The sequence below is a fragment of the Onychostruthus taczanowskii genome, unplaced genomic scaffold (assembly GCF_017590055.1).
Source record: "Onychostruthus taczanowskii isolate IOZ18803 unplaced genomic scaffold, ASM1759005v1 scaffold180, whole genome shotgun sequence".
Lineage (NCBI taxonomy): Eukaryota > Metazoa > Chordata > Aves > Passeriformes > Passeridae > Onychostruthus > Onychostruthus taczanowskii.
In genome coordinates, this window is record NW_024499018.1 from 71037 (window position 1) to 86014 (window position 14978).

General features: G+C 36.8%; 1 protein-coding gene across 1 annotated transcript in view; it reads left to right on the plus strand.

The window, feature by feature from the left end:
• Positions 1-14978, plus strand: part of OXCT1 (3-oxoacid CoA-transferase 1) — an 81840-nt gene that overhangs the window by 28909 nt on the left and 37953 nt on the right. Inside the window, exon 8 of the mRNA XM_041401011.1 lies at positions 13938-14045. Within this exon, the coding sequence (XP_041256945.1) occupies positions 13938-14045 (108 nt within the window). The remainder of the gene's footprint in view (positions 1-13937; positions 14046-14978) is intronic.

The following is a 14978-nucleotide window of genomic DNA, read 5'->3' on the forward strand; positions in this document are numbered from 1 at the left end:
TCTGAGTCTTATTGCATTTTCAATGCCATTAAAAAAACCGTCAATCTTTTTGCAAGATGCATTATTAATATTACTTTGCAATTCTGTTTTTTATGGACAAATTGAAGGTTGGACAGATGAAGATGCAAAACCACAGATTTAGGACAAATATTTTGAATCATCCTTGACTTAACTTCTAAATGTCATTCTTTCAAAGTGGAATTCAGAATGTTGTGTTTGGATGTGAGAGTTAAAACCCAGGGAATCAGAGGGAAATGTCTCTATATGGTGTCTAGTACATCCGCAGTACTGAGCAGTATAAGCTGCCTTAGCGCATCAGTAGTGAACTGAAGCAACTAAAAAATTTGAGTTTTGTCTGACTCCTTAGTTAATGTTGTTCAAGGCTGAAGATTGAAATTCTCAAACCCATTTACAGGGAGAAGAAAAAGGTTTGTGTAGGGTAGTAATTCAGATACTGTCTTGGTCAGAGGGATTTCCAAATTCTGGTGCTTTTTCCCAGCTCTGTTTCTGTAACTGACTGAACACTTAACTGAATTTGAGCAGACAGTTCTAGTCTCTGGGTGTAGACACTTGAAGCCAACCCTGCTCCTTTTCATCAAAATAGCTACAGGTCAGGCTATTCTTCAAAGATAAAGTGATTAACTGGGGTTTTCAGGATTGTTTCCCATTTTGCTGAGGTTTACTTTAGTTTCTGATCATTGATACAAATATGGAATGGCATTTGGCATAGTAAGATACTAATGAAATATAAACTACTGGAAATCCAATCTCAATGTATCTGTGAACTTGTTGAAAGCAGGAAGTTAACCAGAAATCAATTACATTTGTTAACATGTCCTGCTAAGTTAACCTGAGATGTGAAATCTGACATGCACGCACAGTGAAGGACTTTTTTTTCTTTACTTAATGCTGTTGTTCTCTAGTTTTAGTCTGTGTGGTGTTTTACACACTCTTATCTGAAGTACAGACAGACACTTAATAATTGTAACAATTCAGAGGCAGACAAATTTTGTCGATGTGAAGGATAAGAGAAAAGAAAAAGAAATAAGAGATAAAAACCCCACACTTCTCAAACTCACAGACTCATATCTATTGTTTGCTTAGAAATTCTCCAGTATTGTGAGAAGCAAGATTGGCTGCACATAGAGGTGTCTGAAGAAGGAGGAAGTCAGACTGTTACCTGTTATATTTGACACACAGTGAAGAATTACTGATTTTCGAAGTGCCAGATTATGCTTTCAGCCTTGCTTATTTTGAATAGGGAAATGGTCAGAAGTAGCCATTCAGTACTCATTTTGGGATCAGAAATACATTGATTGTAAGCTTCTGATTAAATGCAACAAGTGTTTACTGATCTGCACAAATTTTTTGAACTGTTGCATGCATCTCTTTTGTCTAAGTGAGAGGGAGTAGAACCTGCTATCAAGACAATAAGGATGAGGAACAGATAACTGTCTATAAAAATCTAACTGTGCCAAGTCCAATGGAATTTCTACTTTAATTTGAAGGTGACTCATTATTAAAGGTCAAAACCAATTTTCAACTGAATTGCATGGTTCCTGTAATTTGGAAGTTAACCTTTGCAGAGACAAATGCTAAATAATGTTGGTAGCATCAGTTATTTTGTCTTTATCTATATATAAAAGTGAAATTATGCAGGGAGTTCATCTGCTTCTCACTTCAGCTTGCAGGACCTGCAGAAGTTAAGCATGCAGTTAGACTTCTAGTTTTGTTTGAACCTGAGCTCTCATGCACACACTCAGCCTGAGGCTTTCAGGTTGTTTTTTCAGAGCTATAAACACTTTCCTGCTCCTGTAACAAAGATGGGAGAGTTGAGAAATTGGCCAATACAAAAGAAACTCAACAGTCAGAAGTTACATACAAGCCACCAGCCCTTGTAAAGACTGAAAGGAAGAGCACGGCAAGTGAAGAAACTTGAGAGGTTGTGTGGTGTTAGAGATGTGGTAACAATTCCAACACTGTTGAATGAAGGTGAAACTGAATCGAGGAGGTGTCACTGCTGTCAGGACCCTCAAGAGAGCTGTTGAATTTTGCGATGGGAAATGAACTGTGAGGCAGCATGGAGTTGCAGGGAGGCCTCTTGGATGCGTGCCTAGGCTTCAAGGGGTAAGGGCTGTGATAACAGGGGGCTTCTTAACATGTGCATATCCCTGTAGAGACATCTCTGCGCAGAGCCCCACTGGGGCTTTTGGTCATTACATATCTTTTTTGCAGGGAATTGGGGCTAACCAAAGCCACAGTAGAAAACATGGTGTGACCTTGCCAGATGTGTGGTGTCATGACAATATGGGAAAGGGTAATATAGGCTTGGGCTCTTGCTTTCTGCCACATAAGAGTACATAAATGTCTGTAACTGTTCCAAATGACCCTGAGCTCTTATCTGTTTTCTTTTTATTCTCTGCTGTGATACCTACTGAATATTTTTCTCTGGTGAAGTGGTTTGAGATCTCAGCCACTGCCACCGTGAAAGTGTTGGTAGTGGTAATGGTCAATACGTTTAGAAATATTTATTGACTGGCTGTTTGAATATCCAGTTTGAATAATTTTCTTGTTCAGATCACAGAAGATGGCTAAATATATCTCCTTGGGTAAATAGCATTTACACCTCAAATAATATCAAGGGAGCGAAAAAAAGAGAGTGTACTTTCTCATAAAAATGCATTAAATAAAAATCATTAAGCCCTGCATTTTTATCTCTGGTTGCCTAGTAACAACACAGCCACATCAGTGAGCACCATTTTCTCAGGTACAATGAACTGCGTGGCACTAAGGGACAGAATCAGAGTGAAATAAGCTATTTGTATCCTGTTATCTGTGCTAAATCATGGCATTTGGTTTTATTGAGGAAACTTGAAATGAACCTTTTTTTGTGTGTATGTCTATACCTCCAAATGCTTTAACAGTGGCAAAACTTTCCTCACATGCACAGCTCTGTTCTGAGAAATTCTTCAAGATTTTTGCGCAGTGACAGTTTACTATAAAAAAACTGTAAGTACCACTTTAAAGTGAAACAACCATCTAATAGAAACTTTTTTTTACCTGGGTACTCCAGCCATGGAACTCAAAAGTGAACCCTGGCACAGGATGGCTTTGGGACGGGCACAGATTTTAGAAACCACAGATCAGAATGAAAGACATAGAATTAAAGTCCTTCTGTTCAAATGCTGTAGCCACTGAACTTTTGTATTGCTGTAGCTTTGGTTGATATTATTTAACTGCTCAATGAGGAGTCTGTGTGTGCTTAGGCAGTGGTTGTAAGGGAGTGTCCCATGGATCTACAGTGGGAGAAAGGCGTTTTTTGAGAATCCAATTTGTCACAGGATGGACGCTGAACTTCTTAGTCCTGCCACATTACCAGCTGCTTTTGGCACAAGTGGCAGTAGAATTCTAGTTGCCATAATATGCTCCTATAATACATTATGTGTATGTGTATGTGTATATAGATGTGTGTGTGTGTATATATATATAAAATAAATATAGAAAACTTTGTATCTTGAATGTATAGGTAGTTAGTCAGGGCTTTTGACTGCATAAGTGTATTTACATGCCTAGGCCTTGGCTAAATCCTGAGTCAGGGATGTTTGTGGATCTAAATTTAGATAACCCAAATATAAAGTATAGGCATTACAATAAGCTTTCCCAGAGGAAAATAGCAAAATATCAGGAATGTCTCTTAGGAAGACTGATTTCATAGACTTGGATTGGTGAAGCCTTCTGGGAGGTATAGCAAAGAAGAAATGAAGCTAGGGAAAGACTGTGTTAATGAGCTTGAGAATAAGAATTTCCAGTGTGGAGGAAGTGTATTGGAAGAGCAGTAGGAGTCTGGCCTTGATCACAATCTTTGTAATCTCAAACACAGAAAAGAGACATGATAGAAAGTGAAATCCAAGCTTAGATGTCTGAGGCTAAGCATTACAAAGCCAAAGCAAACCAAAAAGCTTAAGCTTCTAAGAAATATCCAGCCCAATACAAAATAAAGAATACTTGAAAGTAGCGAGAAATCTTTTTAAGAATACATACATAGTTGACTGGGAGACCAAGAATACTTCACCATTCAAAAAAAGGACTAAAACTATCAGTGCAGATTACAATGAAGGCTGAAGAGTTTGATGCCTTTTCTCCTACAGTACTGAGCAATGTTAACAACCAGTTTGGTGACTGTAATGATGCCAGTCACAGAAAGTTAAAGAGAAAATCAGTGAAGGATTGGAGTTGAAATTCAGGGACTACTAGTATTGTTTTGGAAAAGCAGCTCCTAGAAACATTTACACACCATTGCCACAACAATTTTAGTTTCCCAAAAAGAATCCCACCCCCAGACTTGAATACTCTTTTGTAGTTCTATTTCTCTTCATTGTATTTGGTTCCTTGCTTCTGTGTGTGCATGTGCTTATTAAAAACAGAATAGAAAAACAAAGCATTTGTACAGCTGTGGTGTAGACCCTTTTAGAATGATTAGAAAAGTGCTGGAATAGAAGTAGTACTGGGCTAGAAGGGAGTTCATATGGTAGTTCTCGTCACATTTAGTTAACATCTTCTGATTCATGGTGTGATTATTGGGGTGTCCTCTGCTGGGAGTTTGACTTCATCCTAATGGGTGCTTTCCAACACAGCATATTCTATTCTGTGACTCTGTTCTATTCTGTGATTTTCAGGGGAATAAACTTCTTTGATAGTTAATTTTGCAGTATGGGGTTTGTTGATGTTTTTTGTTTGGATGGGCTTTTGTGTTGGTTTGTTAACTGTTCTTTTATTTCCTGGTTTTGTTTTTTTTTTCCTACAATTGCTTTTCTTTTATATATAACGTCTAATTAAATGGCTTCAGATTTGGCACTTCATTGCTCAAGTAGTGAATATTAAGTAGTTAAAATTCATAGCAGATCAAATTGTTGCTGACTGCTGTTCAGGTAGTTTTACCTACTCATACTGCTGGAAGATTTGAATTTGTTTTTCTTTTATCTGTCTCTTATGTTTTATGCCTTTCTAAATGATACTTTCTTGAATGCACATCATGAGTTTTCTCAGCATTCAGCTTCATAAGTTCATTGCAGATGTGAATGTATTGTTCAATGAAAAAAATTCCTTTTATCCTTGTCACATGTTAAGAACAAGTATGACATTCAAAAAGAACAAGAAAAAGCAAGCTTGTGGTTGATCAGTAGATACTGCAGATTGCCAGGAAGTAAGTGTGCTGGAGAAACTGATGGAAAACCTCTGTTTGCTTCCAAAGCTAAATTTAGAGAAAATTTGAGGTTTTGTAGAAAACCTCATAGACTGTGCACTTAAAGTATATTTCAGTAACAGTACTCATGTCTTCTATAATGAGAATTTGAAAATTAAATTTAAAACCTAAATTTTCAGCTCTGCTTTGTGTATAAGGTGTGTAAATCAATCAATAACTTACCTGTCATTACATTTAAAAGCATGCATTATTTTAGGACTGAAACGACGGAAGAGTTCTAGGCATGATTCAAGGAATTTACAAGCATATATCCTGGTGTCTTAAAGCATTAATTTGTTTTCTGTGCTATTAACATCTCTGATGAAGATTTCTGGTATAAAATGAGAAAGATTTAACATCCAAACTGAAAATCTTCCAGAAAGTTGCATTCTGACATGAAGCAAATGTATCTTTTCAGCTATCAACATACAAGATTTGAAGAGCTGCAGCCTCATAACTATTGCTGGAGTGAAAATTTTTGAGTAATTGAATCAGTAGCTCAGATGTTAGCAGCATCAATTTACCTCTTGCAGCATCCCTCCCCTGCAAATGCTATTGAATTACTCAGTAAAAAAGTGAATATTCAAAGAAAAGAAAAAGAATGAACAAGGACAACAGAGTAGTTTGCTGTGTCCCAAACGGTTTCCTAGTCTTCCTCTTTTTTTTTTTTTTTTTTAGTTTCCTCCCCAAAACATTATTAAATTCTATTATAGAGAACTTGCACTCAGGCTGCCTGGTGTATAGAAATGCACTCCCATTTTTATTCCCACAAATATAAGCTAAGATCCTTAATTTGCAACTTCTGATTCATCTGGAGAAAGCAGTAACTAAACAAATCTTAAAGCAATTTGATGTTTGAACAGGTGCTTCTGGATTTTATCACAGAGAAACAAGCACACTCCTCCTTTTTGTTAATCTTTGCAGTAAGTCAAATGTATTTTATCAGTTTTCTTCTTGTTGCTGAAAGAAGTGGAGAAAGGCAGTGTTGTTGGTTTGATCTTCATATGGGCCATTCGCTTAAGAGTTTCATTCCATGAAATTCTTGTGGGTCTCTTCCCTTCCCCAGTCACGGATGATTCTGTGAAATAATCCCAATCAGAATAGGGAAGGTATCTAGCCAATTGGCTCTGTAGGCAATGGGATAAAGGAGCTCTTGTGCTCGAGACAATTTTCCACCATTTCTAGTGAAATTTGAATTTTCTTCTGAGGCTATGATAAGCAAAAAGTACCATTTTTATAGTTTGAAGGATGGATTTAAATGTTTCTGCCAGCTTCAAATAATAGTACTTTTATAAAGTACGTTATTCTTGGGTTTTGGTTTTTTTTATTTCCATAGGTATCTATTGCTCTCTTTTCCATGCACCTTTTAGGAAGGATAATGATTAAATGCAAGAAAACTTTAATTCTTCTTAGAATACGTTACTGGCATTCCCTTTATATCCACATTTCTGTGGTCTGTTGAAAGTGTCTAGCCACATAAATTGTTTTCTTTCTTTCAAACTTTTCCTTGAAATGTACCCTGACTACCTTCTTCCTCAAAAATGCAGAGTTTATTTATCTTGAATATTTTGGGAGGTTGGGATATCTGCTATGATTCTGAAGGTATGGACCACACTAATTCCGTGTTGAGAAACAAAGCAGTAGCATGTCAAGTAGTTTCCAGAGCTCTTTGTAAATTATCGCTGTCTCTAATGAACATCTGAAATAAGGAGAACTAGCAGTTGTATGCATAGAACATGACATTTTCTGATGAAGTTACCGGTTTTTTTACCTGTACTGAAACACCTGCAGGGCTTCTTTTTCTTACCAGAGAGAACCAGCAACATAATTAGCTGCAAATCAGCTGCTAATACATTGTTTTACTTTGGTATTACATTGCTATGTATCTCCTGCTGAGCATGATCTGGTCAGATCCTTACTTAGAGATATTCCTTGAATCTGAGGAGGGTTTAGTTGCAGTTAAATAGATTTTAAAGTACAAAACTCACCTTCTTGGATAGGGCAATTAAATCTCTGATTTATTTTTTAATTTTTATTTTACTTTTCTACTTCTCAGTTCAGTATTTAAATTCCACTGGGTTCACTTTTGAAAGTAAAGCTTATCTCCTGACCTTTAAGTTACATTTCTTGGAATGTGTAGGATATGAGAGCTCTTCTAGTCTCTTTTCATTTGCTATTTCTCTGATGTGAGTAAGAAAATAAAATCTTTGGTTGCAATTACGGTTGGAATTTTTGGGGGGTTCAATTTTTGCAGGTAAAATGTGAATAATTTTAATAAAAATGTCAGTTATTTATTTTTACCTTTTAATAAGTTCAAAGCCTGTCAATCTAAAGCAATTTGAAAATAAGTAACAAAGTACAGCAATAATGTATTTAAAGCAACATATGTTTTGTTTGCAAAAATGTTAAATTTTATTCTAGTACAGTTAATGTCATTAGCAGCTATTCTGTTCTGGAGTGGAAGTATGTGGGATGCAGTCAGTCCCCTTGTTCAGCTGAGTATGGATTAAACAGGTTCTTATACTATTAACTGGCTCTTAGCAAATGAAGACCATATTCACAGATTGTGGGAGTTTTGTTTGTTCTCTTCTGGTTCTTCTCCCATTATTTAATTCCATGATTGAAAATAATTACATAATGTAATCTAAAAAACAATTTTACAAAATTTCTATCTCCAGATGTGAGATGATTTTGTATATATTCCACACGGATGGTTATGTTTTATTTTGTGTTAAGAACCTAGGTATTGAATACAAATTGGGTGCTTTATCACCTCATTTCATCAAGAAAGCAGAAGTCACAAGATGTGATCACAGCCAGCAGGAGCTCACTGATGACTTATAGCAGAGCAAGCACAGATTTTTGGAAAGAATCACTCCCTAGGTGTGCCTGCTGTAGGAGCCTGGTTTGATTGGTAATGCTAGGGCTGCTGGACTGCTAGCTCTTAAAGTAGTCTCTCATGCTTTCAATTCAGGTAATTTTACCATAAAATAATAGAGTAAAATCCAAATGAGTGAATTTAAGGAGGTAAGAAAACAGCTACCTTCATTTTCACTTTTTAGTGGTTACAGAATTATATAGACATTAGTGCAATTCATCAAACAAGCAAGCCCATCAACTTAATGGAAGAACTTTGAGAAACGTCAGTATCTTCAGACTTTGAACATGTTCTTGAAAGTTTAGACTATTGTGTATCCCCACTGTGCTAATATGTGACTAGCTCAAAAATTTCTGAAGTGTCATTCTATGTGAATTGGAGGACCTCTTCAGAGACTGGTGGTTAAATTTTTCATATTCTTCCAAGCATGCACACAGCTTTACATATACATAACCTTTGCAGATAATCAAGTATGCTTCCTCTTTTCTTTGTGGTATATATCCTGGAGCTGCTGTGTGTGAGTACCTAGAGCTGGTAATGTACTTCTGTCTGTTTTCTTCTCTGCTGCCAGCAGTACAGCATGGAGGAAGATGTCAAATGCGTGGAATGGGAAGGGGCCATTGGAGGAAACAGGGAGCAGGTGCAGAGAAGTGTGAGAGGAGATTAAGCCTGAGGCAACTACAAGTGGAAGTGGTAACTGAGGAGATTTAGAGCAGAGAAAACAAATGTGAATTGAGTATATTCTAGGAGCGCCTCCTGATTTAGGAGGATCTGTAGCTACATGATGAAAAACCTGGAGACAAATGTAGGAGATTTATGTCAGTTTTGCTTTCCTAATCACCAGATACAACATACTGGCAACAGATCTCACTGTTTTTCTCTATGGTGTTTGCAGAGGATAACAGTCTACTACAAAGAAGGAAAACACATAAAGGTACATAAGATCTTCAACAGCATGAAACAGACAAATAAACAACTGCTGTGTGCTGTTTCTGTATGGCACAGAGAAGGGAGTACACAGTGAAATTATGAGAGGTAATAAGAAATGTTTTTCATAATAGTTAAATTTAAGAAATGCATCAATAGAGTCTCTTGGGTTCTAAGAAAACAATTAGTTCCTGGCTCATCAGAAGCTATGAAGAAAGTGATGTATGTCCAGCCTCTGACTGAGGACATCCTGCAACTGACACGTTGCTGGCAGCTGGGAGAATATAACCAGAAGTACTACACTGCCTTGTAAGATCCTATTGCTAGGAAGAAGGGCTGTTTGGCTAAGTGGACCTTCAGTGTGACCCAGACCAGGCTCATTGTGTGAAAGGTTCTCTAACAAATATGAACTTTACATTATGAACTTTACTGTTCCCTGCCCCTCAGTAAGCTGATGAAAACTTCTATTTGAATTCTGATATGACCCTAATGTGGTAATTGTTGATCAAGATATGCCTTTATAAGGCTATTTGGTAGTTGCTTGATTTTAAAGTTATAAAGGTCTATTTTTCAGAATGTGTATTGACTGGCTGTCATTCCATTACGGTAGAATTTTGACAGGAGTAGAAATTTCATGGTCTGTCTGATCTTACAAAAGGAAAGAATTCAACTCAAAAGATCCCCTGTTTCATCTCCCTGCTTGCAGAACGCAGTAACCTGCTTTGCTTTATTCTGTAGTTAAGAAAGTTTGTATGTTATGTTCTCAATTTCTAGGGAACTGTTTTCAGAGTATATTTAACAATTTTAAATTATCAAAGCTCTTTGTGAAATTCAGTCCAAACAATTAATATTAACTTTTTCCACCTCTTGTTTGTCATTAACCATCATGAATGGTTGATCACTGTAATGTTTTATTTTACTAGTGTTCTGCTAGGAATGATCATTATTTCAGTTTGAAGAACTGAACTAAGATAATTAAGGTAGTGATAGAGAGATTTAATAAAGTTTGTATAAAAATAAGCTATTTAAAAATGCATCAGTTTGTTAGGCTCTGATTCTCCCCCATCTCTCCTTTTCTTTCATATGCACATGTTTTTGATTTTTTTTTCTTTGTCTGTAATAAGGAATTAAATTACAATTTTTGGTTATAGCTTAGTTTTAGGAAAACTGAGATTTAGCACCAAACCCGCTGAAAACATTTAACATATCATAAAGTACATAATTAGGCTGCAAAAATAGATAAAAGGAACATACTTAAGGAACTAAAAGGAACATAAAAGGAACATAAAAGAAACAAAGTCTTTTTTATGTTTGAGTATTTTGGCATGAATAGTTTGTCGTTGTTATTTCCTTACCAATTTTTGGTATGGAACCATAGTTTTTTATTTTTCTTCTTTTTTATTTTTCTTACTTTATTTACTTTTCTTACTTCCATATCTATCACGGTTCCCTTTTTCTCTCTGTAAGCCTTCAGAGATTCTGGAATAAAACTAGAATAATGTCTGAATTTCTGTAAGGAAAAGGAATTCAAATTGCTTTACGAGGGAAAAGTAGATGTAAATTACAGAAGGAAGTGATATTGTGAAGCAAAGGACTACTGCCTCTGTGAGTCCTGATACAAAAAGGAATGGCAGAAGGCTCTTGTGAATCATAGTGGAGAACAGCTTTTATGTTCTGGGTGTACTTACAGATAAACCAGTGTTTAGGAAGGACTGAATTCATTCATCCTCCTTCCATTGTCAACAATCAGAGTAGATTTGCAAGAACACTATCCCCAGGAAGGAACTTCCAATACTGTGAAACTCTTGAAAACAATGAAAGGATTTTTGAGTCAGAGCCTTACCAGAAAAGGGAAGTCAGACCTTGTGGTCTCTCCTAGTTACTTTTTACAAAGATGTAAACATTTTCTGTCTTTTCACACGTTGATGAAATGAAGATTTCAGATGAATGCCTGCAATCAAGGCCATCTAAAAGATAACAAAGAATTTTGATTTTCTAATTACAAAGAGTACAGGAGGTGGTCTGCCCTGATTAGTTCCCTCTCTATGCTTTGCCAGACTTGGTGTCTCTCAGGTGCGATGACACATAATGATTTTTGATGTTTACAAAGGTTCTTCTGTACGTTACAAAATAAAGCCTGAGGCAGGGTGAGTACAGAAAAGAAAGAACAGAAGCGTAGGTAAGATGAGAGCAGAGCAGGAGAAAAACTCACACACATCCTTTGAATAATTAATATGGATGTGCTCCTGCCTTTCTCCTTGAGGCTTCATCTGCAGAGGTGTTACAGAGCCGACTCATCAGGAAATACGAAACATGAAAGGGAAGTGAATACGCCCAGTGATGGTACTATTGAATTTGTAGTATCATTCTTGTCTAGGAAGATACTTGGGCAATGCCTTGCAGTGGCCAGAGGCACTAGGGTGCTGATCCCATAGCAGTCAGATTTCCTGGTGTCACTTCAGCTGGCTCAGCTTCATCTCTGGCAGTGTTGGTGGCAGGCAGCCCATGTATGGTGCCTCATCCTCCAGTTCCCTGGGAGAGAGAGCTGGAGCACTCAGACAGAGCTTGTGCTTCCTCTGCTTGAATTCTCCCTTTTCTGTGTAAACGTGCTGATTATTTCACTTGCAGAACTGGAAGACAGTTAATTTTTCATACATCACATGCAAATTCTTAATCCTTTTTCAAAATTCCTCTTTACTGCTGTGCAGGTATTTGGACATATTTAATTTTGGTTACATTTGATGCTGATTCCACAAAATGATAGAACATGGAAAGGTGTTCCAGCCATCAGGGATCCTTAGGCTTATCTGAAATCCCTAGGACAAAATACAGTTTGCAGTGCTGTGTTCATTTAGGATAATATTTGGAAATAATAGAGGAAAAGCTATCAGACTGACTACTGTGTCCCAAGAGACAAAATAAAAACCAATTAGCAGAATGGCGTGACTGATAACAAAATCCGACAATTTATTGTTGGATGAATAATTTGTTCGGTGTATTCTATGGGGGGAAAAAGTCAGTGTGTCAGGTTTTCTGACAGCATAATTCTGAGTTTGTTGAATTGTGCGAAGATTTTGGGTTTTTAATCTCAGCTGCTGCAGCAAATAAATGTAGTTATTCTGTGAGAAAGTTCAAATCAGGAGCAATTAATATTCCCCAGGCCTAGTTTTCCATCTGATAAGTGAAGACAAATTTAATTAGAAAGAGTGAATTTGGGAATTCTGCTGGTAGCAGATCATCTGCTTGCCTATTGCTTCATTGGAAAGTCTTGTCTCCTGCTTCTCCTCCCTTTTGAGGATGTTCTGACAGTAGTTGCTACACCTAAAGCACAGTGTGCCTCAGCTGTGTGCTTCAGGACTTTTTAATTTTACCCTGTGTTTGACTTGGTCTCCATATTAATCTTAAAATGGATGTATAAAATTAGAAACTTCAAGTGAGATGGATGAAACTGTAGCATTTTTTCATTAATACCCAAATGAGAATTTTCAAGATACTGATTTGATTGGCTCTCCTTATCTTGTGGGTAAGGGTTTTCTGGATGTGGGGCTCTTTTGTCCTTGAGCACTTAGGCTGGTGTTGATGTAGCTGTTATTGCCTTTTGCTTAGGATGTTTGCCTTTGCAGATTTCACAGCACATCCATTCTGTCTCTTTAACCCAGGGCTTTTTTTGGGCATCATCTGAACCTGATTCTGTGATCTTTAGTTTTTAATTTTTCTTTTCCCTCTCCTGCTTTTAGGGTGGATTGGTTGGTTTCTTTGTTTGTTTATTGTCACATTTCAAGGCATAGTAGGAAGGTAATTGTCTATCAGATGTATAGATTTTAGTATTGATCATATTGTCCAGTAGGTTGTCAAATTGAGTTTTAAACTCTTTAATGTTGCTTCACTGGTGGCAGCTGTTCAGAGATTTACCTTTACCATACCCCAGCTCTTGTTTTGGGGTTATTCAGCTGTGGGCATTCCTAAGAGTTTAATGAATCCCTGGTGATGAAGCAGTTTGGAAATTGTATTTTGATCTTTGAGTACCTTGTTATGTCCTGTGTAGTAGATTGTTGTATGTTATCTTTGACTGTTGCTCTAATATTGCATATTTTCCCTATGGTTGGATGCAACTGCAAATGACACTAACATTAGGGTCTGTTTTGTGGCAGAGTGAGACGTGCTGTGTGTACCTCAGACTTGTTAGGGAAAGCACCAGCCATGGCTGAGGTCCTTGCTGCAGGTATCTGTCCATAGCAGAGTCTCTAACTAGATCACCCCCAACTCAGGCCTAGAAGGAAGGAAACCCCTGTTGTCTGGGGTGCTCCTGATAGGTGACATTTCAAATCCACTGTGGGTGGATGAGTGTAATTTTGTGCTGAATCTCTCTTTCACTAACTGTAAAGACTTCTAGATCTTCTTCTTTTGTCTTCTTTCTTGCAACCCATTATTACAGTTTAAATGTTTTCTATTTTAGTTTTGAGTATACTATGGAAAACTTTTGTTTCAGCTTCTGTGTTTGTATCATGTAAATTAATACTTCTGCCTTATATTTTTATATTTTGTTACTAGCATATTGTTTTCCTCTGTTTTGGCAGAAATTTTTTGTAGTTACAAATAACTCTGATGTAACTGTACACAGTATATTTCTTCAAGTTAGTCATATAAATGGGCCTGTAAAAACATAAATTACCTTCCATTTTTAATGAAGACATATACTTTGAAGGAAGAGAACAGATAAGCATCTAAGTTAACCTGTTTTAAAGACTATATCTATTTTGTCCCATTCGTTAGTTTTCTTGACGTGATCTGCTGTATATTTAATGTTTCATTTAAAAACTTCATTGGTATTGGAACCTTTCATTGAATATTTTTTTCTAAATATTTTTCCTTTTTCTTTTCACTCTGCAGGTAGAAGAAATTGTTGATATAGGAGCATTTGCCCCAGAAGACATTCATGTTCCCAAAATCTATGTTGATCGTCTGTTACAAGGAGAGAAGTTTGAGAAAAGAATTGAGGTAAGTAGCTAAGCTTCTCAGTCATAACATATTTCAGCTTGGGGTGTATTTAAAATTTGCATGGTGTTTAGTCTAGCTACCAAGTCTTAGCACTGAAAAAATAGTGTGAGAAAGACCCATCAAGTTTTGCTAAAAACTGGAGCTTAGATAGGTACTTAGGTAGTTAGCTGGAGGCCTGAGAATTGAGCCTTCTTTCTTACACCTCAGACTCTATGGTTCAGTTCCTGAATAATTTAGGGCAATTGCCTGTAGCCCTGGAACTTTACTGCAGTTGAAAATTTAGTGGAAAATGCTAGTAAATTCTTCTTCCCTCTCTGAGTTCACATGCTGTAGATACAAGGGGAACACCTAGACAATGATCTGACTTTTTCTGCACAGCCTTTGTTGTGAGCACATAGGGCCAGTCTCAATCCCTTTGTGCTGTGCATTAAATATGTTATGTTGCAAAGGTCCTGCAAACCTTTGTTCCCTTTTCTTTAATCAGGAACTTTTCTAACTGGTGGCCTTTCTGGTCTGAATAAAAGATGTTGATAGCTATTAAAATTGCTGCAATAATACTCCACCACTGAAAACACCCAAGAAAATTTTGATTTGATGAAAATTGTTCTTTGTTGTTTCTGGGACTTTGCTGCACTCAGACTATGTCCCTATATTAATTTTAGTGATGTGACAATGCTTTTAATATGCAGTTGAAAATTCTGTATTTCTTCCATGTCTCCATAGTCTGGAGGTGGGAATTGTTCATGAGATAAGCTGGTAGAAGGGAAGAGATATGACACAAGGAGAAGAAATCTGTGAGAAAAAAAGTGCAGAAAGGAATTGTAATAATTAATCTTCTGTTATTAAAATCAAATCATAAAGTCCTAGGAAGTTGTACAAGGCCTTTTCTCTGAGCAATCTCTTTTGTGAATGTTAAGCTTAAGAAGCACTTTT